We start from the raw sequence: 25,001 nt of genomic DNA, 5'->3' as shown, positions 1-25,001 counted from the left end.
CTCCTACTGGAGTCAATCAGAGATTTGACTGCTTACATCGAGCCTGAATTTGGCCCTAACTTTGTTATTGTTGCACACTAAAATCTTTTATACAAATAAACAGTTTCAAAGCTCTCTGCTGCTGCAGTGGAGTTAATTTTAGAATGGCAAGCTGTGCAATTGTTGCAACACCTGGGCAAAAGAGAAGAAACCCTTCTCAGATGTATGGATTGGTGCTCTTCCAAATGGGAGGTCTGAACTGTTTATCTTGTCTTTAGAAATGAGAGATTAAAGAAATGCTTGTGGGGGGGAGAAAAGAATCCGTCATTTTCCAAGCATTAACATGACTTGGCTGCTAATGCACCACCTGTTAAATCTTAGTATAACTGAGAATCTGAGAGCTGCAGTTGAGGAAAAAATACAATTATTGGAGCTTAAAATGGATCATCTTCTACAGACTTTGAAGTTTATTTTCTACACTGTGTTAGTCTGTGTAAGGTTAGTCTGTTTTTTTTAATCTCAGACTTTTATTAAGTAAATACTGCCATTTCCTAGGTACAAATCAAGAATTACCGAAATTAAAAGAGAATGAAAATTAGAGATTGATTTTGATTCCTTCATGATCCACTGGATCTGCCAGTATACAGTGCACACAGATTTACCATGAGTTGATAAAAGTGGTCTGCAAAATTCCTTACCTGGGCAATTCTGCTTTATCTTAGAACAGTAAAATCAGTTTCTTATACTAATTATCCGTCCCACAAACAAAAGATTGAAACAAATGTAAAACAAGAGAAACAGACTGTAATATCCATTTCCATTTTATATTCAAATTATTCAAATTCAGACTTTCTGGGATGGAATTTATTTATTGTATTTCTTTTTATCATACAGGGCAGTCCTGGTGCCTAACGTAGAGAACAATACCCTTGCCACGAAACTCTCCCTCTTTATGATAACATGAGAAAATGTAAGCATGTTTAGAGGTTTGATTTCTAAAATCAGAAGCACCTTTTTCAGGCCTGTGGTGAGCAGAGTAAGGCTCCCTGATTGTTAAGATCACTCAAATAGAGAAGCAGGTGCATTGATCTTAGCAAAAACCCAAACATTGCAAATTTCACTGGAGGAACCTAATGAAGTATTGATGATGCGTCTGGTTCCCCCCACAAGAGTCCATTGAAATGATGATAGCCATTGACCTACAGTATATTTTCCCACAGATAGACCAAAAGTTAGCTTCTCAGTCCTTTTTGCAGTAAATAATATCCCTAGATTTTTGCCTTGACCTACAGGATCCTTCCTGGCAAATGACTGTCTCTCATAAAATCATTACTGAAATAAATCTTTTATCAGAACTCGTATTTAAACATCCTCTGTCTATTTAAAAGGTAAGCAGAATAGGTTTCTACTGGCCAGGACCTGAGTTTGAGGGAAGAATGATATTGTGGCTAAATATACGATTAAGAGTCAAGTGATATTGTTAGGTACCTACCAAATTCATGACCATGAAAAACACGTCACAGACTGTAAAAACTGGTCTTTTGTGTGCTTTCACCCTATATTATACAGATTTCATGGGGGAGACCAGCGTTTCTCAGATTGGGGTTCCTGACCCAAAAGGGGATCATGGGGGGGTCACAAGGTTATTTTGAGGGGGGGTCACGCCATTCTTACTTCTGTGCTGCCTTCAGAACTGGACAGCTGGAGAGTGTCGGCTGTTGGCCGGGCGCCCAGATCTGAAGTCAGCACCCTGCCAGCAGCAGCACAGAAGTAAGAGTGGCAATACCATATCATGCCACCCTTACTTCCATGCTGCTGCCTTCAGAGATGGGCGGCCGGAGAGTGGTGGCTGTTGGCGAGGCGCCCAGCTCTGCAGGCAGAAGCGCAGAAGTAAGAACAATACCATACCAGGCCATCCTTACTTCTGCGCTGCTGTTGGCAGAGGATCTGCTTTCAAAGCTGCGCTCCTGGCCAACAGCTACCGCTCTCCAGTTGCCCAGCTCTGAAGGCAGTACTGCTGCCAGAAGCATCACGGAAGTAAGGGTAGCAGTATCGCAACCCCTCCACCACTCCTTTTTGGGTCAGGACCCCTACAATTACAACACCCTGAAATTTCAGATTTAAATAGCTGAAATCATGAAATTTAAGGTTTTTAAAATCCTATGACCGTGAAATTAACCAAAATGGACCCTGAATTTGGTAGGCCCCTATATATTGTAGACAAGTGGCTGCCAGCAGTGCCCCCAGGTGGCCTCAGGGCAGCCCTGCACACAGCCCCTCAACTCAGTTTCCCTTCCTGGATCCCCAAATAAACTCCGCCCAGGATTTTTCCACTATTAGTCACCTCCTTAGGGTCTGATATATTAACTTAAAGTTCAAAACTAAACACAAAAATTTTCCCTCCAGCTGAGAACAGCCCAAACTCCCCTGCTCAGGTCAAAGTCCTTTCTACCATAGCAGGCTACTCCCAGCCCTTCGCGGCTCAAGCAATTCCCTTGGTCTCAGAGTCTTCCCTGCAGGAGCTTCTCTCACTCTCTACAGTCTCACTAAAACTCCTGAGCTTCCTCCTTATTGCAGCCACCTCCTTCTCTTTATAGGAAATTGCCTGATTCCCCTCAGATGGAGCTCATTCTGTAACCAGGGTTGGCTTGGCCCCAGGCTCCCCAGCCCAACGGCAAGCCATTCTGTTACAGCTATCCATTCCATCAGACTGTCATGGACTTCTTGTGTGACCTTCTGCAGGCCACTTAACTGCTCAGTATTTCAGTTCCATCACCTGATGATAAAACTCGCTTATCTTACAGCGGTGGAAGAAGTGAGGGAGCATGAGTCTTTACTCAAATATTTCTAAAGCACTTTAATATTTCTGGATGGAAGTTTCCATAGTCCCTGTGCTGGTAGTAGGGGAAATAAATACCTGGATGAGCAAAATTGCAAGACCAATATTGGGCCTCAGTTCAGTACAAACCAAGAGTGAATCAGGGGGAAGCAATGGCTGTGCTTTTTGTAAAGCACAGTCTCAAATGTAGGAGGTTGTCTACTACAAAACTGCATTTTAACCAGATGTATCTGTCCACTGTAATGGAGTGAAGACAAGGTTAATGTTGGTGTGCAGCTCTCACTACTCCATCATGGAAGCTTTTTTTCTCAGGTTTCTCTTTCTTGTAGCTAGAGTTGCCAGGTGCCTGGTTTTTGACCGGAAAGTCAAATGTGTCGGACACCAGGCGGGGGGGAAAGAGGGGGCATCAACCCTCACCAGCCCCTACTCCGCTGGGGCCACTTCCTACCTGCATCTAGTGGGCAGGTAGTAGGTTCCTTGTCAGGCTGCAGCTCCCATCCTAGCCCCAGAGCAGAGGGAGCCCAGCTGGGGGAAGAGAGGGAGGTGGAAAGGATTCAGCAAGGAGGAAGAAGAAGGGGGCATCAGTGAACGGCAGAGGGAGGGAAGAGGCAGAAAAGGGCTTTGTGGGGAAAGGGGCACGGCAGGTGGCGGAGCAAGAGAAGAAGAGGCGGGGCAAGGAGGGCTCCAGTTTTCAGCAGTTGGAAAGTTGACAACCCTACTTGTGGCACTGGGGATTCTAGATGACTTCACTGTCTGTCTATGGAGATAATGATTTTTCTGATTTGACTCAAAAGTTCACGGCTTTCGTAGCACCCAGGAGGCCGCTCCAGGTGACTTCTTGCTCCTCATACGTAGTTGGTCACACTCTGGATCCAGTGTTCAGAAGAGGGCTGGAAGTGATCAAATGACCATTCAAATATTAGAACTTTTTTATATGACTATTGATACGGTGCTTCCTAAACACCCTTTCCCTTGGATTTACTTTCCCATGTCACCACAGTTTATAGAGGATACATGACAGTTTATTTGAAAGAGAACACAGTTAGACAGCTGGTAATGAAAGTCCCAGTCAAGGGTCCTGCTGATTGCAATACAAAGAATTTTTAAAGATTTATGCCAAGGATGCAAAAGGTTTCTTTGCATCTGCATAGTGTCTGCAAAATCATACATAATAGAATGGTTCCATCTATTTGGTAGCTTGGTTTTTCTTGCTCTGAAGAATTTTCTGGTTACTTTGTGGATAAATTTGTTTAGATTCAGATGTGGCTTACTACATCTGCATGTTTAAGCAACCTCCTGAGTGGACAAACATGGAAATTTCTCTGCTTGAGTTTCAGTCAGTGTTGCTCCTTGAAGTTCTAGAAGCGTTGGAGGACTTCATCCTCCACCTGTACTTTGGATATTTAATTGCAGTGGTGAGACAGATCATGAATGGCGCCTTGTGTGAGAATTCCGGGTTATTCTATAAATTATCATTTTTATGAAACATTAAGCTAATTAACTTTTTTTCAAACAGATGAAGTTTATCACTGTTGTAACTCCACTGCCCATTAGTTTTACAAACCTATGCTGAATGATCAGAACATGATGTGTGTGTGACAAGGAAAAGATGGATGAGCCTGGCCTACTCCAAGATACTTCAGCATCTACTGGGCCTTTTCTGTTGTTTTGACTGAACTGCATTTCATCAAGCAATACTAAGGCATGAGTTCACAAAGAATTGGCTCAGATGCAGGTTTACTGAGCAGAATGTGCATATTGTTGATACAGAGCAGATAACCTGCTTATTCATTCCTAATACATGGAGGAAACTTAAGTCGATATTTTCAAAGAGTTATATGCCTATAAGGCACATTTTTAAACAACTATGGGCATGCACACACATCGGTTATACATATTCAGATTGCATGCAAACCAGTCTATATGCATGCATCAAGGGTTTTTCACATCTAACTCACAGACAGGCATGTAAACAGCCACACATGCTTAAGCATAGGTCCAAAATATGTTCTTCACATTCCTGGACTAGGGTACAGATCTAGTTAGAAAATTATCAATGTACTGGACATAAGCAAACATTGTTTAGATCATAGGATCTTTGGAGCAAGGACCTTGTCCTCACATCTGTCTATAAAGGTCTAGCACCCTATGAGTATTATAAAATTAACATTAATGATAACAATAAATCCCTATCTACCATTACAGTGGGCGTTATGAGCGGGACAAGCTATTATTCCCCAAGTCATAGATATGCACCAATTCAATACGTAAATGAAGATGTAGTCTAACGGCTGCTGTAGAATGAACATAATGTAATTTGCTAAGAGATACTGCACAGCTCTATGGTTAGAAGACATGGTCTTGATGCACCATTGCTGCTCCAGAGGAAGTACAGGACAGTCTTGAAAAATATATGGAATATACAAAGGGTTAAAGACAAATAATGTCCAAGAGAGTGAAAGAGTCTAGTCAAGCAATGGGTTCAATAACTCTCTGACAAACCTAAAGGCCAAGTGTTCCAGGAGCCTGCTGAGAAGCCAGGACAATTGCCACAGGACAATAAGAGCAATAAGTAAGTACAGTAATAAAATACTTTAGAAATTCTCTTGGCCAGATCCTCAGCTGCTTTATATTGGTACCGCTCCACTGAAGTCAATGGAGCAATGCCAATTAACACTAGTTGGAGATTTACCTCTCTACCTCTAGAGCTATACTACTGGGACAGTGAGCCATTTGGTGGAAAGCTGAAGAACAGAGTGAGTGAACTACTGGATGGGAAAGGGCAAGAAGAGATATTAAATAAAAATACTGCATGTATGGTATCTATTACAGTGAGGTTTGGGCAAGTATATTGTATTGGGGGAAATATTTTTATTGTTGCTATAAATATAATTTATTTCTGTCTTACTGTAATAATTTGATTTACTGAGTACCAAAGATTTTTAGATAAAATATGAATGATACCTGTGAAGCCCAGAAAACATACATATGACATCATTAGATGAACAATGCTATATAAATGCAAAGTTTTATTATTATTTTGCCATTGATTCTGAAACAGAATTCCCCTTTGGCTTCCTGGAAAATTACAAATTTGAAAGGGAGTTCTGCTGAAAAATCAGTGGCACAATATGACCTACTGCTATGGTGCAATATATGAAAATGAAGGAGATACAATTCAGCACTAGCCACGCATGTTTTAAAAAGTACTTGTTTTTTTAAAGTTTGTCTGATCCATTTGGACAGTTGCTCCCCAACTTGAACTGAAGATCGCCTCAAAAACTAGAAAGTAAACTAAATAAAGCCAAAGTACTTATGAATTAGTACAAACCTGTCAAATTCTTCCTGATGGGCTCAGTACAAATGTCGTAATTGTGCATGTCACAATTAACTTTTTTTTGCATTTTTTGCAACTTTTTTCAACGTCTTTAAACTTTTTCAAGAATTACAATCTTAACTTTTTATTCACAGTCCAAGCCTCCTTTTTAATGCAGTTCCTAAAACATTCACCCAGTGAGACAAAAAAATCTGTCTAACTTCAATAAGGAAAATAATCTGCATGTATGTTAGATGTGGGCATTTTTACACATAGTTCGGTTGATTATCAATAATCACATTTTGAAAGGCATATACAAAGTATACATCTGCAGAAAGCCAACTATGCTTTCAAATGCAGCTCTCATGACAACCTTTGGAAATCTGGCCGTAAATATCTGAACATTCCTATATTACCAGTTAAAACTCTGAGCTAAGAGGAACTTAATTGGTTTCCTTAAAAGGGGCACATGCAAAAACTTCTTCAGATTCTATCCCAGCAAAGTCTCACTCATCAAATTTTGCTCTGAGATTTTGGCTTTGAACAAACTTAAAAACTCAGTCAAACCACTATTTCATTTATTCTGTTTCAACTTGGTTTGACTTTGATATAAAAATATAAACTGAAATGTGCTGGAAACTTAATTCATGTTCACTTGAAGTGGGGCTAAGGTTCCCTCCAAAGAGGAGAGTGGGAATGCTCCTCTGAATAAGGTTTACAGGATCTGGATAGAGGCTTAGAAACCCAGAGAGAGTTTGGAACTCCATTCCCAAACTAACTGTGTTCAGATTTAGATCCCCCTCATACTGCAAGATTACATTATCCCTGAAATGCAGCATGTGATCTTGATAACAATTACATCCCAAAATCTTCATGTCAAGCATATAACCTCCATATCAAGCCCAGAACTTTCATGTCAGAACCATGGCTGAGCAGGTTTACAGATTACAACATGGGTGACAAACAGGGGCTAGATTTTTGAGTGGGGAGGATTTGGAATGTGGAAAGCAGGCTTCAAACTATTCCTGAGGTTACAAAAAGTAGTTTCAATGGGAGGAGCAATATGTTAAGGGCCAGTTATAATAAAAAGAGAGCTGGGAAAGTGAATTGGTTACAGTGTTTGGAAAGCACAGTCAAGGAAATTAACAACAACCACTGTCTAGTTACTGAGCTGCCAAATTTACCAAAAAAACCCCAAACAAACCCTATTCAATAATTTTGCCTCCAGGAGTTCAAAGGGGCATTTTAAACCTCTATAAACAAAGAGCACCAACGATATTTCCAAGAATGTTTGCAACTTATAAATAAAACAAAAGTTTAGGATGTTTTAGGAATGGTGAGGAAATGAAAACCAGCAATTGTTTCTTAAGTCTCTTAGTATACTGAAGTAATTCACATATTGACTCTAGGGAAAACTTCATTTAATGGGGACTGAAATAGTATGATGAACTCAAGGCTCTCCCCTTCCTTTTTGCTGAACACCACTAAGATGCCATTTGGTATTACTTCATCGGGGCCTCTTGCTTTTAAAACTAACAGGTACATTACAGTACTAAGTATTTTCTTCCCAGGAGTCACTACCAAGCAATGTAAAAATCATCTAGGCACTCAACACCGAGAGCAAAGTGCTGACCAGGCTCACAGCACCAGTATTTCAGTAGTCTCTGGAGCCCAAAGGAAGCAAACAGAACACTCCAGTAATCAGCTGAAGCACAGTGTTCAGCTGTTCATTAAATAAGGCGATTTTTATAAGGGGTTTTTAGGATGGATTAGAAACCAAGATGGCCAGGCTTTTCTTTATTATCATTCTTTTATCGTGTTTTTTTGACTGCCTGCAGCAGCTAATCAATGAGCCGCTACAAATTGCTAATCACTTTGCCAGAAGATTCTGAAAAAGCACTAGGAAATTATTAATATTGCCAATTTAAGCACCAGCTTCCTAAGCCTGTTTGTCTATTACAGCTGTAGCGTGTTCAACATCAACATTTGGCTTACACATGGAAAGGCACGTACGTGACTGATATTAAATTAAAAGTGGTCAGTAAGATTACAGTGTCTAACTGAACAGTTTATATTTATGGGTACCTCAACAATGCCCATAAATAGGTGTTAAAATGTAAAAGTTTTATCACATCATCAGATTATTAGTTACCTTTTAAAATATTATTAGAAGGCTAATACAACAAGCTTAACTGTGGAAACCAAGAATAATAGCATGCATTGTGCTAATGCCAAGGACATAAGAGCTCCCATATTGGGTCAGAGCATGGTCCATCTTGCCTAGTATCCTGTCTCCTACAGTGGTCCACGCCAGAGCGTCAGGGGGAATGTACAGAATAGGGCAATTATGGAGTGATCCAACTCTGTCTTCCACTTCCAGCTTTTGGCAGTCAGAGGTTTAGGGTTGCCCCGAACAGGGGGTTGGGTCCCTGGCCCTCTGGGCTAATAGCCATTGATGGACTTATCCACCTTGAACTTATTCCATTCTTTTTGAGTTACACTTTTGGGCATCACAACATCCCAAGGCAATGAGTTTCACAAATTAGTTGTGCACTGTGTGAAAAAGTACTTCCTCTTGTTTGTATTAAACCTGCTGCCTTTTAATTTCATTGGGTGATCCCATCTTTTTGTATTGGGTGAAAGGGTAAATAACACTACTCTATTCTCTTTTTCCACACCATTCATGATTGTATAGAGCTCTATCATATTCCCCCTTAACTGTCTCCTTTCGAAGCTGAACAACCATAATTGTTTTAGCCTTTCCTTGTATGGAAGCTGTTCCATTACCCTTGATCATCTTTGTTGCCCTTCTCTGAACATTTTCCGGTTCCACTATACCTTTTTTCAGATGGGGTGATCTGAACTGGACACATATTCAATATGTGGGCACACCATGGATTTATATATTGGCATGATGGTATTTTCTGTCACTTGTGGTGGGATAGCATTCCTGCCCAGCCTAAGAGCTGAAAATCACTAATAGCTGGGTGGAACCTCAAGAGACTGACCTGCACAGGTCACAGCAGAGAGGCATGTGGCATAAGGTGACTGGTGAGTGGAACCACGGCTCGCATGGCAGCCAGCGAAGAGGAACCATGGCTCGCAGGGCGGCCAGCGGAGAGGAATCACGGCTCGCAGGGTGGCCAGCCAGAGCAAGTACTCAGATGGCGGAGCAAGCAAGGTGCCTTCTTCCCTGGGTGGGAGATGAACTCACACAGATGCACCTCTGACCCTGGGTCCTCACTGACCAAAAGGACAACCACCGTGAGTGGGGTATGGTGAAGGAGCCGAGGGGCACAGAAAAGGACCTTTTGGTTGTAGAACTCAAGAACATGAGGCAGAAGACACTGTCCCACGTACTCTGGGGTGGGTGTCCTCCTCACAGTTTTATGATTATGAACCTTGCTTGTGGCATTTTCCCTAATTAATGTCAGATGATTTGCCTCCTTTCATTAAAAGTTTCTTTTCCACACTCAGACTCTGTGCTTGTGAGTGGGGAAGTATTGCCTCTCAGAGGCGCCCAGGGGTGGTATTCAGAGTAGCAGCTGTGTTAGTCTGTATTCGCAAAACGAAAAGGAGTACTTGTGGCACCTTAGAGACTAACAAATTTATTTGAGCATAAGCTTTCGTGAGCTACAGCTCACTTCATCGGATGACTGTATTTTCCACTGAATGCATCAGATGAAGTGAGCTGTAGCTCACGAAAGCTTATGCTCAAATAAATTTATTAGTCTCTAAGGTGCCACAAGTACTCCTTTTCTTTTTGCAGGGGTGGTATGTAATTTTCCTAGGTTAATGGGTAGGGGCTTGAGCTGGTTCTGTGTTGTATTGTTGAAAAGGAACCCCTAGATATTAAACCCGGCCCTCATTGCTGCCGGCTCCACATGGCGGAAGGGTTACATATAATCAGGATTATTTTTCCAATATGCCTTACCAACACTGAATTTCATGTCATTTTGTTGCCCAATCACCAAGTTTTGTGGGCTCCCTCTCTATAACTCCTTACAATCTGCTTTGGATTTATCTATCTTGAATAATTTTGTATCATCTGCAAACACTGACACTTCACTGTTCACCCCATTTTCCAAATCATTAATGAATATGTTGAACAGCACATGTCCTACTACGGATCATGGGGCACCCTGCTGTTCATCTCTCTCCATTGTGAAAACTGACCCTTTATTCCGAAACTTTTTTCCCCTATATTTCAACTAGTGATGATTCATGAGAGGACCTTCCCTCTTATCCCATGGCTATTTAGTTTCCTTAAGAGCCTTTGGTGAGGGACCTTGTCAAAAGCTCTCTGATAATCCAAAAAAGAAAAGGATGAAGTGATGCTGTAGCTCATGAAAGCTTACGCTCAAATAAATTTGTTAGTCTCTAAGGTGCCACAAGTACTCCTTTTCTTTTTGCCGATACAGACTAACACAGCTGCTACTTTGACACCTGATAATCCAAGTACAGTATATCGACTGGATAACCCTTACCCACAATCCTGTTGACTCCCTCAAAGAATTCTAATAAATTCTGAGGCATAACTTCCTTTTACAAAAGCCATGCTGACTCTTTCCCAACAAATTGTGTTTATCTAGGTGTCTGGTAATTCTGTTCTTTACTACAGTTTCTACCAATTTGTCGGGTACTGAAGTTAGACTAACCTGCAATCGCCAGGATCACCTCTTCCAGTAATCTGGTATTGAGGCTAATTTTAGTGACAGGTTACATACTACAGTTAGTAACTCTGCAATTTCATAACTGAGTTCCTTCAGAGCCCTTAGGTGAATACCATCTGGTCCTGGTGACTTATTACTCTTTAGTTTGTCAATTTGTTCAACACCTCCTCTACTAATACATCAATCTGGGACAGTACTTCAGATCTGTCACCCAAAAAGAATAGCTCTGATGTGGGTATTCCCCCCACATCCTCTGCAGTGACGATGGATGCAAAGAATTCATTTAGCGTCTCTGTAATAGCCTTGTCTTCCTTGCATGCTCCTTTAACACCTTTGTCATCTAGTGGCCCCACTGCCTCTTTGGCAGACTTCCTGCTTCTGATGTACTTAAAAACCTGTTTATTATTAGTTTTTTGCATCTTTAGCAAGCTGCTCCTCAAATTCTTTCTTGGCCTTCCTTATTATACTTTTACATTTTACTTGACAGAGTTTTGTGTTTGATTTCATTGGGAACTAGAAGGTGCTCAGCAACTCTAAAAATCAGGCAAACAGTGGGCCATATTGGAACATAAGTTTTTAAGTAGGACTATTTTTAATGAGTCATAATAGCACAATATGGCTCACTATATGTGTAATACATTGATTTAATGCATATGATTTTAATAGGAAAATTTGCTTAAAATAGATAGCGTGATATGGCTTAGTATTTGTCTTCAGTTTTGTTTATTTTTATCCCTATATTAAACTTGTTCACATCCTCTGAAAGCGATAAGGCAAAAATCACTCATGTAGTGTTCTTCAGCATGGCATACTCATTCCCCACTTCATTTTTAGAGACAATTTAAATCATTCCACCAACTCTAACCCACTCAATAACTATTTTCCTTCTTTACCAAGAAGAATACGTTTTATGGTAAGATTCATAAAAGGTTACTTTAATTCAGTCTGAACATGCAATTTAAATTGTGCTTCCAGTTTCCAAATGTGCCATACATTACCCTAGCCTTTGAAAAGCTGCAAAAATGAGAAGTGGAGGAAAATGCTGCTGTTTAAAATTCCAACCATTCCAGAATAACTGAAAAACAATTGCCACAGTGAAACATTTGTCTGTATATTTTCGTAAGTTTGTTAAAATCTAATTAAAATAAGTAGATTCACTGTGCTCTCTCATTCTTGCTCTTTTATTCTTTCCTATTTTGTCTCTCTTAAAGAACCACAGCTACATGCCAGCCAACTTTTTTTTAAAAAAAATCTGAAGTCATCAGACTGGAAAAAGCACCAGAGAACAGACTGTTGAGAAAAATTTTGAACTGGTCCTCAGGGAACATATAAAATGACAGTCAAACACTTCCATTTCTAATTTCTATAATTCTATTCTCTTCAGGGAACCTAGCAACTGGAATTTTTCCTCCCACAGTATCTTCAGAGAGTTCAGTGTTAGGGTTCCTTTCTTCCATGTCTTTTCCAGGGAGTTTGGTACTAAAACTCCCCAGAGAACTATTACATAGATTATATAAATTACAATGCAATTCTAAACTCAAAAGTGAATCTGTGAAACAGGCATTGTTGAGGTCCCACGGTTAGTGCCTCTCAATGACATCCAGATCAAATGTGATTAGTTTACTATTAAAATGATGGGGGTGGGGGGTTTAACTGCCAGCCCTGTAAACTCACAATGGGCACTGGAAGTCAAACCGAATTATTTATGGCTTGTACATGAGCAGCAGCAATAAAGATTCTGCAAATCAGATTCTGTCCTCAATTATACCTGTTAACCCCACTGCAGAAAACAGGCTTCGCAGGCATAACTGAAGGCAAAATTTTGCTTTGCATATAGGCCACTGAATTCAATAGGAGACTTTCCATTAACTTCACTGGCATTTGGATTAGGTCCTTAAAGTTTAGTTAACATTTCTGTTGATGATACCCAAGCCAGAAGAGAATTCAGCTCACATTCCTCAAGTTGTTGTGGATCTGCAGCGCTAACAAAAAGAAAAGAGTAGTAAAAATGTTTTGTCACTAAAGTAAGCCAATGTGAGCTGGGATACACAGCAGATCCGTAGCACTACATAAGGTGCCCTTTTTACATAGTCCCTTTTCAGATTAGAAAGGACCACATCATTTCATGGAAAAGCCCCTAAAAAATTTATTAGAGAATTATAACTTTTTAAAATATTCCTTAAACCATTCTACAGGGATTCATAAAGAACTATACCCATTTTATAGGATGGTTAAAATACCTATAGAGAGGTGATCACCCTTTATTAAATTCTTTAGGTCTTTTGAGTAATTTCTAGAAAAATTACATTACCATACAACCCTATTGTGTTTACCTTTGTTAAATTCTGTGGGATTTTTCCATAGAGATCATGACCCCTACTTTTAAGATTTCATCATTGGCCTATTCTGCTTAAAAGCTGATGGCACAATATGACCCAACACAATCAGGCAAATTACCACTCAAAGTTAGGTTTCAGAGTAACAGCCGTGCTAGTCTGTATTCGCAAAAAGAAAAGGAGAACTTGTGGCACCTTAGAGACTAACCAATTTATTTGAGCATAAGCTTTCGTGAGCTACAGCTCACTTCATCGGATGCATACTGTGGAAAGTGTAGAAGATCTTATTATATACACACAAAGCATGAAAAAATACCTCCTCCTACCCCACTCTCCTGCTGGTAATAGCTTATCTAAAGTGATCACTCTCCTTACAAAGTTAGAGAGCCCAAGTGACAGAAGGTTTGAGTGACCAGCAGAAAGTCAGCAAAAGGATGCAGCCTCTGCCAGTGGGACTCCACAAGAGTACTAACTATAATGAGGGCCCTACCAAATTCACAGTCCATTTTGGTCAACTTCATGGTCATAGGATTTTAAAAATTGTAAATGTCATGATTTAAGCTATTTAAATCTGAAATTTCAGTGTTGTAACTGCAGGGGTTCTGAACCAAAGATGGGTTGTGTGGGGGCGGGAGGTCACAAGGTTATCGTAGGGTGCGGTTACGGTACTGCCACCCTTACCTCTGCACTGCTGCTGGCGGCCGAACTGCCTTCAGAACTGGGCGGCCAGAGAGCGGAGGCTGCTAGCCAGGACCCCAGCTCTGAAGGCAGTGCCACCAACGCCAGCAGCAGCGCAGAAGTAAGGCAATGGTATGGTATTGCCACCCTTCCTTTGCGCTGCTGCCTTCAGAGCTGGGCCCTAAGCCAGCAGCCGCCACTCTCCGGCCACCCAGCTCTGAAGGGAGCAGCACAGAAGTAAGGGTGGCAATAATGTGACCCCCTACAATAACACTGCAACCCCCTTTTGGGTCGGGACCCCCAGTTTGAAAAATGCTGGTCTCCCCCATGAAATCTGTATAGGGTAAAAGTTCACAAAAGACCAGATTTCACAGGGGGGGGACGACACACCAGACTTCACAGTGTGTGATGAATTTTTCACGGCCACGAATTTGGTAGGGCCTTAACTATAACTCAGAGCTCTTCTTCCCCAACGGAGAGCTAGGTAACAATATTGAGTGCGTTTGCTTGTAGTGAATTCACCCAGAAATCAGCCTGACACTGAAGCAGGTCAGTACAAATTACATTCCCCAATGTGGAATAATTTTGGACCAGGAATTAAATGGTATTTTTAATTACAGCACCATGATAGGTCTAGATATTTATACTAAACATGCAAGTCTACACAGGGCATATCCAAGGTGAGATTTAAGATAACTACTCCTCACAGTGAGTACTGTGTATCTAGAAAGGCACCAATTCAGGGGTGAAAGTAGGCCAGTACAGCGTACCAGTAAGAAGTGGCCGCCGGTACTGGCCCATACGCAGCTGACAGGGGCCGCCGACAGGGGGAGGCAAAAGGGGCAGTGATGTTGAAGCACTGCCACGGCAGCTCTTTAAGGACCCTCCTTAAAGCACAGCCATGGCAGTACTTTAACATCGTTGCCCCTTTTGCCCCCCTCAGGGCTGTCGACTGGGGGGGGAGGCAAAAGGGGCAGCTGCCCCGGGGCCTGGTGATTGAAAAGGGCCCAGGGCTTCCAGCCGCCACTACTCTGGCAGCAGCTGGAGCCCTGGGCCCTTTAAATCGCTGCCGGAGCCCCAGGCGGTGTGGGCCAGGCAGCGTGGATGGGCTGGCTGGGGGAGGCTGACCCCAGTCCCCGCCCCTTCTACCTGAGGCCCTGCCCCTTCCGGCGTCCCATACCGGTATCTCTTTTATGTTACTTTCATCCCTGCACCAATAGTGCCATCTCCTGCCTTAAATCTCCTGAACAACAATAGCTATATGTAGTTTAATATGACCGGAGAAGCATGAAGACAAAACAATGAAGTTAGACTCCTTAAAACCAGCAAAACCACTTTTTAAGGGTTTGTTTCACGTAATTGCTGAGATGAGACCTTAACCTAAATCTTGAGGTCAATTTGTTTATAATCAGATTAGAATAACGAGATTATTCAGGTTACGTATCAACATCTAAATAATCAAAGTTCTGATCAGTGGGCTGACTCTAACCAAACTGTTCCATGATGGTAAAATTCTCAAGAGCACCCTATTCAGTCTAGATAACAAGTCGGACACAATTTGTCCTTCACCCAAATTTGACACAGTGCCTCTGAGCCTTTGACACAGTGCCTCTTGAAACCTCCTGATTTGGTGGTAACATAAGCAGAATCACACCCCCAGCAAGCTGGCTAACAGAATCACACCCTCATCAAGGTGTGGAAGTGAAGCCTACTGAGACTTCAGGCAAGCCTCTTATTCAGCATGATGGACAAGGAACACTGCTGAATAAGCTTTTCACCCAGCAATAGAATAAGAAGCACAGATAATGATGATGATGAACTGAAGGCAACACAGTGGGCGGATGGGGGTGTTGAACATCTCACATCAGCAGGAACTGAAGATTGAATCATTCTTAGGGCCTGGTTTCATTTTGTTATTTTTCTGGTCATTATGATCCTCTTCACTCAATCCATTTAAAATTAGACTGAAGAAAATACTAGAAAATATGCTAGAGAACAATATAAAGAGAACAATTTGAAGAGGCAGAAAGATGGATAAGATAATTTAATAGCCTTTTCTTCTATGCCTAATCCATGTGGTTTTACATCTTGTGGATTTCAAAATACATTTGCATTGAATTTTGTCTGTCAAACTTCTGCCTTGAGGCTCAAGTTATTTATAGTATGTACGTGTACACACACACACACACACACACACACACACTAATTAAAAGCTCTTTCAGCTGTATTCACATGAAAACACTGACCTGCTGCTGCAGCTGGTTACATGAATCTCGGGTAAAATATGCCATATGAATACCATACAGACTATAAAAAGAAAAGGAGGACTTGTGGCACCTTAGAGACTAACAAATTTATTTGAGCATAAGCTTTCGTGAGCTACAGTTCACTTCATCGGATGCATGCAGTGCATATATATGTGAGATTTGCAGTTTCAGTTAAAGGCCATCAGCTAAATTCTAAGTGGATACCAATTACTTTACTTCTTCCCCCATCCAACCCCACTTAATAGGATATGATCATTAAACTGAAGATAATTTGAAAATACTCCACAACCATCTCTTTATACCAAACTGCTATGATCAAAGTAGAAAAATCCCCCAACAAACATCATTTTGTTAAAAGGATAAGGTGAGAATGGGGCCAAAATCTACAACTCTTGCCATAATGAGTGGTGGCACAGCATGTCTTTAAGGAGCAAGAATCCTGTCAATTAATTTTCTACCTACAGTCATATTGCCATGGATGTTTCAAAGTTTCCTTTGAACATTACAGCTACTTGAGATGCTCTGCGTGCATGACTATGAAGTGGCCTACTCAAGGCCAGGCTTAGGGAAATGTACATAATTTCCTCAAATTTAAAAGTAACTTTCATGCTTGCTTAGATTTTGGAAAATGGCTTGAAGAATAATTTATTTGCATGTATCTCTGCACTCATTACGTGGACAATAATCTAATCTAGTTCAGTGGCTCCCCCAACCTTTTCTTGTTGGAAAATCATTAAAATACACTGGCGGATAGGCACCCTCACCAAGTCCCCTTCCACCACATTTTGGCACAGCTGTTACTGTCTCTTCTTCTGTCTGTTCATTTGCTCTCTCTCTCCAATTCCTTTCTGTATTTTCTCTTCTTTTCCCTATCAGTTTTTTGTGTTTTTCTTTCTCATTGACTCTCTACTCCTCCTCCAACTCAACAGAAAGCTACCTGTTATTTGGGGTGTGTATCGGGTTATTAGTTGGTGTCACCCACAGCTATAATGAGAGCTGCAAGAGGGGAGAACAGGAGCTTAGAATGGCAGGCTACAGTCTAGACTTGCAGCCATATGCATGTGAGCTGCTCCCACAGCCATGAGAGGCCACTGAGAAGCAGAGAGAGAAGGTGAGTGTCAGTGGCTCTAAAGAAACCACCTACTACTTTACTTACAGCAGCAGACTTGTTTGCAGTGGGAGCAGAATGGCTATGGGTTGTGTAGCTTTCTCCAACCCGCTTCACGTTGCTATTCTCCTCTGCCCTGTACTGCCGAACCACAGTGGTATACAAATGCACACACACAAATTGGGAGCCACTGAGCTAATGTTTAAAACCGGGGCTTTTCAGTTTTCCAACCTCTTCTCTCCCACGTCCAGTTTAAGAACTCACAGATATTTTTGTGTGAGACCCAAGCCAACTGCTCTGGCAAGGGTATAATTTTGGAATCAAGTGGAAAGATTTACTTTGTAATCTGCTCCTAAAATAAGAGGGGGGAAGTCTGTATGTACATATTGCCTTAAAATTAGAGGGACTCAAGCCACAAAATTCTGACCAATTCCAGATTTCAAAACACACCAAAGTTTAAGGGGTATCCAAACCCAAGCTTTTGGTTCAGTTTATGACAAAGATTGAAAACATTTCAAAAAGGAATATCCAAGTGCAGAGAGTGACACTAAAAGATCAGGGTGTTTGGATGTAAGGTGTTAATTCAGGACTATCTGTACTTAAAGTAGTAGTAGAGAAAGCACATCAAAGGTTGACACTCTTCTCACTGGATCAAATTCACCCTTCGCCAATATAAACTCTGCTTAAACAGCCTTAGCACAGGAAAACTAGGGGATGGAGTAGGAGAAAAGAAATCTGTCCTTCATCCTCAACTACTGTCCCACCTCTGAGAAGGAATTGTTTACTCCCTACACAAATACTGTAGTCCCTGGATCTGTTTAATTGTGGACCCACTGTACAAACATAGCTTGTCTCCAAATTCCCCTTTGCACTGGCCCATTTGAAACTGGAGTGGAGCCCAGCTGCACTGCACACAAGGGGGAGGGAGGTTGCACAGTCATTCTGTGTGCTTGCGCTGCAGCCCTTCTCAGCAACACGTTTGCAGTGTTGGATACTTTCTGTGGCCCCTGAAATTCTGGTTAAATTTCACCCATTGTGAACATTAATCTCCCATTAGCCTTAATGGCACCTACATATGCATACATGTTTCTTAGTATTAACATTACGTTTTGTTGACTGCACAGTCTGTAGCTATTAGCTTATTTGGAAAACTTCCACTTTGCTTATTTGTCTTCGGTCCATCTCATTACTTTCAAATGGATTAATTTCCACATGCATGATATTCTTTATCTGCATGCCAACTATGGGCTTTCAGATTCCAAGCATTTGGAACATACATTATCAGAGACCAACATGGTTTTTCCCTCCATTCTTCTTTCTTTTAAAAATGAACATCTTTCATGTCCATTCCCCACCTCCGAGGAGTATCTGAGCTTTACATTTTCACAGGAGGTAGTTAAGCTGCTCTGCTAAGAATATCTTAGCAAATAACTACAGTAACTAGTTGCCTTAGAGCACCTCCCATGGTTTCGGCCCATTAACCTGAGCACAACAGCTTGATTAATTAATGTTTATATAGGCACAGTTGGCAGCTTCTAATGAAATAATGATGGCTAAGCAGCTGCACAGAAGTTGTAATGTCCCACTAGAAAGCCAGCTGTCAATTTTACTGGTCTTCAAAGCTTTCAAAAAATGACTTTTGGAGATTAGATGTGAAAGGGTTTTTTCCACTCTACACATAATCTGTATATATTGCCTCTGTAAAATCCCTGCGATTCAACAATGGCAATTGTTACAGTAACTGGAGACAAACTAGTCACAACAGTCTGAATTGGATCTAGATTGAGTAGGATGAGTTTGCATCATGGTCATTGGTTTGGCCCATTACACAGATAGGGACCATTTGAAAAATGCATGTCTGGATCTAGGTTAGAATTTCAAATATCCACAAAATTGAAGTGTGTTCAGAGAGGATCAGACACAAATCCTGCTGAATTCAATGACAGTCTTTCCAGGGACTTCGATAGGTTTGGCTCAGGCCTGTATTGATGGCCTAGGGAAGCGAGGTTAGATCAAGCTCATTACACACACTCACACTCTCTTTTTGCTCACAGATATTTCTAAGGCCCTTATCACTGTGGTATCTAAGCATCACCACTAATCATCACAAAAAGAAAGCCAATACCTAGCACAGTCTATGAAGCATAAAGTTCTGAAGAATATGAATAAACGGTATCAGTGATCTCTATTTGCTAATTAACATAACATTATTTGGGTCCTGCTTCAGTTTTTAAAATAGTTGGTAAAATTCCAGCAAGCTTATACATTTTTCTGATGTTTTTAAAATTTAAATATGATTTACTACCATACATTTCTGGAATCACACTAATTTTACTGTAACTTCATGTCAGATATTGATTTCAGATATTAGAAACCTAGTAATATAAATCATCCAGCTCAGCCTGAGTTTGAGCTGATCCAAGACCTCTGAAGTATTTTACCAAGAAGTCCTGATATAAAACTAATTTTCAATAAATCTATGCATATCAAAAATACAGAAGGCTTTTTGGAACGCTAACTTAAGCACTATTACATGAGCAGATTTCGGCTGCCTGTTGAGTTCAGTAACAGTAGGTGGTACTCAACCTAGTGTTGCACTGTAGTTTATTACATGTCAATAAATTACTCAAGTTCTGGGCATCTTTCAGCAAAGTCAACTCTTCATGGTACTGGGGATATACTGACTACGGTAGTTATACAGCGTAGCAGGTGAGACAAGTAGCTGTTATTCACCTTTCTATCCCTCTGCCCAACACATGATCTTTGAAAGATGATAAAATCCACTTGTGCAAAGGGACTAGGGAAACATTCTCTCCTTTACCTTTTTGAAGTAAAAGTAAATAGCCTAACCCACTCCTAGAATATTTAAGTCCCAGAGCTGTGGAATGATTTTCTGATACAGGATTATGGAATCAAAATTACCCTGACGTTACCATTGGTAACAGTGTCCCTGGCTGAATATCAATTTAGGAAGTTAATGAGCCTGCTAGAGCTATCAGATCAAAATTAGTACAACAGTATGTGATCTGATGTGATTCCAGTTAGCAGGACATATCCATCTAGTTAGGAAGGGTCTGATTTTCGTAACGTGTTTCATAATAGCATGTAGCCACCTGCCTATCTATCCACTGAATCCTTATTTTAAAGAACATAAGTTGGTTCTGAAAAAGATCCCTGTTGAAAAGGAGCCAGCACGACTGCACTTTTTCCCTCCTCCCTGCATGTGTGTGTCTCAGCCTTGTTGACAGATGGCTTGGCTGAATGTGCTTATTATCAAACATCTATTACCTTTGTATATTGCATCTCATTTGAAGATTTTCTGTAATTAAATCTACAGCGTGTTTGCAAGGCTTACATTACATCCAGGGAGTACTCAGGAAATGTGTAAGGCAGTCAAACGGCTGATTCACAAAGCCTCAGATAGCAACACCTTTCGGCTGTGGGGAGAAAAGGTGCTTTTGGCAGCCTGTGCTGCCACCTAGCCAAGACCACACCATTGAGTTCAATGTTAATTTACATTTTAAAATCTTAAACTAAAGCATATCCCCTTGGATTCTGTTTTATCAGAAGAGAACTCCCATCAGCTGCAGAGAAAATAAAATCAAACTTGCTAGTGCTCTGAAAATGAAATGCACACCAAATAAGATGCTTTAACCAGATAATTATTTTTTCCCTACAAATCTCTTGTACTTACGGTAGAAGACATATTCAGTGTAGCTGGACCAGACTTTATCATCTGTGTACTGATTGACAAAAGAAGCCGTCACTGAGGAATTGCAGGCCACCATGTGGAATCCACATTCTGACAACATGTCAAAAGCCCTCTCCAGGTGCTTGAACTTGAGATAGAACCTGGAGGTGTATCTTTCCGGTGCCCTGTCTGGGTCTCTACTCTCATTCAAACTTTCTCCAAAGACCTCTTTGACTAGAGCAATCCTTCCACAAACCAAAATCCTCGGGACTCTCCTGAACTTGGCATCAGCTTGGCTCTCTCTGCCCATGGTGCACGACCCCCTGTACCCAATGGTAATGAAACCCCATTTTCGATCTGAAGGTAAGAGCGATGATGGGGGGCATATTCTTGTGTCACTGCCTTGGGAGACCTCCTCATAGTCGCTGTGGCAATAGTCATCGGGGCTTTGCTTGACATCATCAGGAGTTAGGAGTTTGACCAAGTCTGGGAGCTGAAAATATTCAGCTTCCCTTTTAAGCCTTCCCTTTTCTGGGAAGTGATCAGGCAGGACCACTTGCTTGTCCCTGAGATAGTCCAGAATGTAGCGGAAGAGGAAACCATCTCTATCAATGAAGAACCTTCCCTTGGAGTCCTTAGCTAGATCACTGGCTGTGTCTCTCTTGGGAGTGAACATTTTCCACAGCAATGAGTGGGGGATGCCCACCAAGGTGGAATGGCGAGTGAAGTATACTTGACCACCTACGTTTAGCTCCACCACCTCTGGGAAGGAATGTAGACCAGCCCCTTGTTCTCTAGGAGGGAGGTAAGTCCTGCAGTTTCCACTCAAAGCCATTGTATTTTAAAACAAAAATCAGCCACAAGGAATGGCAGGACTATCAATCACATCAAAGAGTAGAATGAAGCTCCTCCACCAGACCCCCAAAAGGGCTCATAATATTTAAGAAGGGGCGGGGGACAAAAAGTTAGTATATTAAAAAAATCAGAATTGTCCAGAAGTGACTATGTCACGGAAGCTGGCAAAGCAGCTTAAAACCTGAACAGTGGATGGAGAGCAATAACTTCGTGAAATGCAATCAGATCTTCCAACAAAGTCCCAAAAATCAAGATCAAGCCAAGCCTACGATTATTCCCAGGTCTGTTGAAGGGGGGAAACAAAATAAGACAATTATTTCCCTAAGCATCATAAAAGTAAAAATAGAGGGAATTAGGTCAGTTCACAAAGCCCCCTCTAGTACTCATTGCAGGAGAGAAAAATCAAGATCTTTTGCTAAATAAATTTTTTGGCAAGTTTTTTTTCTCCCCAAGCAATAATTAACATATTTGGGGGAGGGGATACATATGGCAACATTTTGTTAAAAAGAAAATACATACCTCAACTTTAAACAAGTGTCTAATTTAGAGCCTTTACAGATGAGAGAATGAGAGAGCATCAAGTCTTACCTTGGTTACAGTTAATGTATAGTTCTTGTGAAAGAAAGAAAATTTTCAGACCAATCAGAACACACACAGGCACACTGAGTCCAATTAATATCAAATCCAACCCCAGAAAGGGACAGAAAAGGTAAGAAAAGTGCTTTTAAGAATAGCCATCCATGTAGATCTCAAGAGTTAAACTGAGTCACAGGAAAGTTAACCGGGATGGGTAACGATGAAAAACCAATCTATATAGCAATATCTGAGATGGAAAAAACAAAATAAATCCCAATCAGGATCCTTAAAAGAAAGAGAGTTTCAGAAAGGACCTTGGTTTAGATGACTTGCAGAAACCCCAGAATCTGAGAAAAGAACTGACATATTTCAGTGGGTTCCCAAAGTGTTATCCTGCCTGGCAGGAAGGGCAAAGAAGCTCCCATGTTCCCAGCAAGGGAAAGAGAAGACAAGCCTGCAGCCGTTTGAAAGGATGCCCAGGGTAGCTGCTTGGTCTGCTCTTGCTGCCCGAGCTGCTGCTCTGGCTGCTGAGCTGGGTGGTTCCACAGTTCCCAGTGCAGTTCAGATGCTGTTGTTTCAGCAGTGCAGGGAAGAAACCATCCAGGGAAATGACTATTACATCATCTTAAAGGAATATGGCTTTGAGAAAACAGAAGAACCTAGAGGGGCACTTTCTGGTTCATTTTCCTTTTTTTTATTTTTTAACAAGTTACAGAAGCAGCAGCACTGCCCAATGCTGCCACAGACAGCTATTCCCAAAGCAGCTAGAGGCTCCTCCAGGGAAGGTTGAACTGTGACTTTCCATTTAATCCTCTGGATGGACAGAGAGATTCCAATTGCTGCTTCTTTTGCAGACTTCTGTTTTTTAAGTTCAAATAAAGTTCTTTCCTGTTCTAAGCATAGGGTTTTTTCCATTAATCTTTTAGCATTACATATATTTCTCCTACAACACAAAAATTAATGCACCTATATAGCACAGAACCAAATGTGATTTTACTCAGGGAAACACAGATACATAGAGCAAATGATCGAATGTGTAAAGACTCAAAATGAACTTTTCTATATTTTACCACAGTAGGTTAATTCATCTTTCAATTCCCTGACGCAGAACTTACTGGGACCAATTATAAAAATATTGTGGAATATGCAAGAAAGAAGCAAGTTTTTAAAAAAATAATCAGAATAGGAGTACAATTTTGCCATTGAACTGTAATTTCATAGTTAAACTAATTTGTAGGGGATTTCTAACACAGGAGTTAAAAATAACCATTGGGACTCTGTCAAAGGGCTTGTAAGGTTGTAAAAATGAGCAATGTTTGAAAACATTTTAGCGAATATGTGTTAATTAAGCTGTATTTTACTGGTACATCAGCTTTATTGGGCCATTATAGTTTTGAGTAGACCTTCAGGCAATGCGATAAATGTAATATGCGCCATTCAGCTGAAGGCCTTATTCTGCTCTCACCTGTGATGGTGTAAATAGGCATTAACTCCACTGAAGTCAGTGGAGTCACACCTTTGTAGAACTGTCAACAGCAAGGCAGGGGAGAATCACGGATATTGTTTTCCAGTAGTTCAACCATGATAGTTTCTATTTGGCCCTTCCTAGACCCTAGAATTGACTGTGACCACGTAACACATTTTTAAACACCGCTGTCTTTGTCTACTATATGTGCTAAATGGTATACAATATGTTAATTAACACATATTAGCTGAAACATTTTCAAACACTGCTCACTTTCCCAATCTAGACAAGCCTTTCGACAAAATTAATAAACTTCTCGACTCATAAATATGCCTGAAACAATCACCTTGCTGAATGACAAGTGAACCTATAACTTAAGAAATATTTTACTTCCTATATTATAAGGCAGATTCTGATCTCACTCCAGTGTAACTCCATTGGCTTTCACTGAAGTTACGATTTACAACAGTGTAGGTCACATCAGCATCATCCTCAGTATATTTAAACACGGTCAAAATCGTGTGCCAACCAATATACTGAATTCATATCAATCAGGCATTCTGCAGTACTTAAACACTGATTTCAGCCAGGCATACACAACTTTTAATTCACATTTTAAACCGTTTTAATCTTTAATTTGTTGCAAAATACAAGTATCTCCATGTATAATGCCTAATTTTATTAGCACCCTCCTAATAATGTCCAGGTCACTTTACACAGTCAGCACATTAATAAACTTCTCATTGCTTATTTATATTTAATTCAGCCTCTTCAACAAACACATTAACCTGTTGTAGCTTCAATAACTTTGTTCATGTGGAAGACTAACCTACAGTATATTTTAGCATGCTTACAGCTCCACCTTATGGTTTGTAGATATAATTACAGTTACATTATTTAAGAACATGATGGCTGTAATTCTACATCTTTAGCTAGCTTTCAACTTTTATCCAGGAACCATTGTTGTGTGAACTATTTTTGCTTTTTGTCTTTAGCTATTCAAATTAAGTCATAAATTCAAAGAAAATACCAATTATACATTGTTAGGGAAACAACTTTTTTATGGAATGCTGTACTTCTAATTATATAGGTCCCCAATCAGAAAACACATATTCAAGTCCATTCCTATTCAGCAAAGTATTAAACACATGCTTAAAATTAAGTCAATAGGTCTTAAGCACACGCTTAAATGCTTTATTAAATCAAAGCCATAATTGT

General features: G+C 40.7%; 1 protein-coding gene across 1 annotated transcript in view; it reads right to left on the bottom strand.

The window, feature by feature from the left end:
• The window catches only part of KCTD16 (potassium channel tetramerization domain containing 16), a 159,255-nt gene extending 136,387 nt beyond the window's left edge, over nucleotides 1-22,868 (bottom strand). The window contains exons 1-2 of the mRNA XM_007054366.3: nucleotides 22,331-22,868; nucleotides 20,891-22,025 (exon numbers count right to left, since the gene is read on the bottom strand). Coding sequence (XP_007054428.1) covers nucleotides 20,891-21,722 — 832 coding nt within the window. The 5' untranslated portion in view covers nucleotides 21,723-22,025; nucleotides 22,331-22,868. The remainder of the gene's footprint in view (nucleotides 1-20,890; nucleotides 22,026-22,330) is intronic.
• Nucleotides 22,869-25,001: the final 2,133 nt, after the last annotated feature.

Source organism: Chelonia mydas, chromosome 8 (genome assembly GCF_015237465.2).
Source record: "Chelonia mydas isolate rCheMyd1 chromosome 8, rCheMyd1.pri.v2, whole genome shotgun sequence".
Taxonomy (NCBI): domain Eukaryota; kingdom Metazoa; phylum Chordata; order Testudines; family Cheloniidae; genus Chelonia; species Chelonia mydas.
Note: the sequence above shows the minus strand (reverse complement) of the source record. Positions and strands in the feature narration are given on the sequence as shown.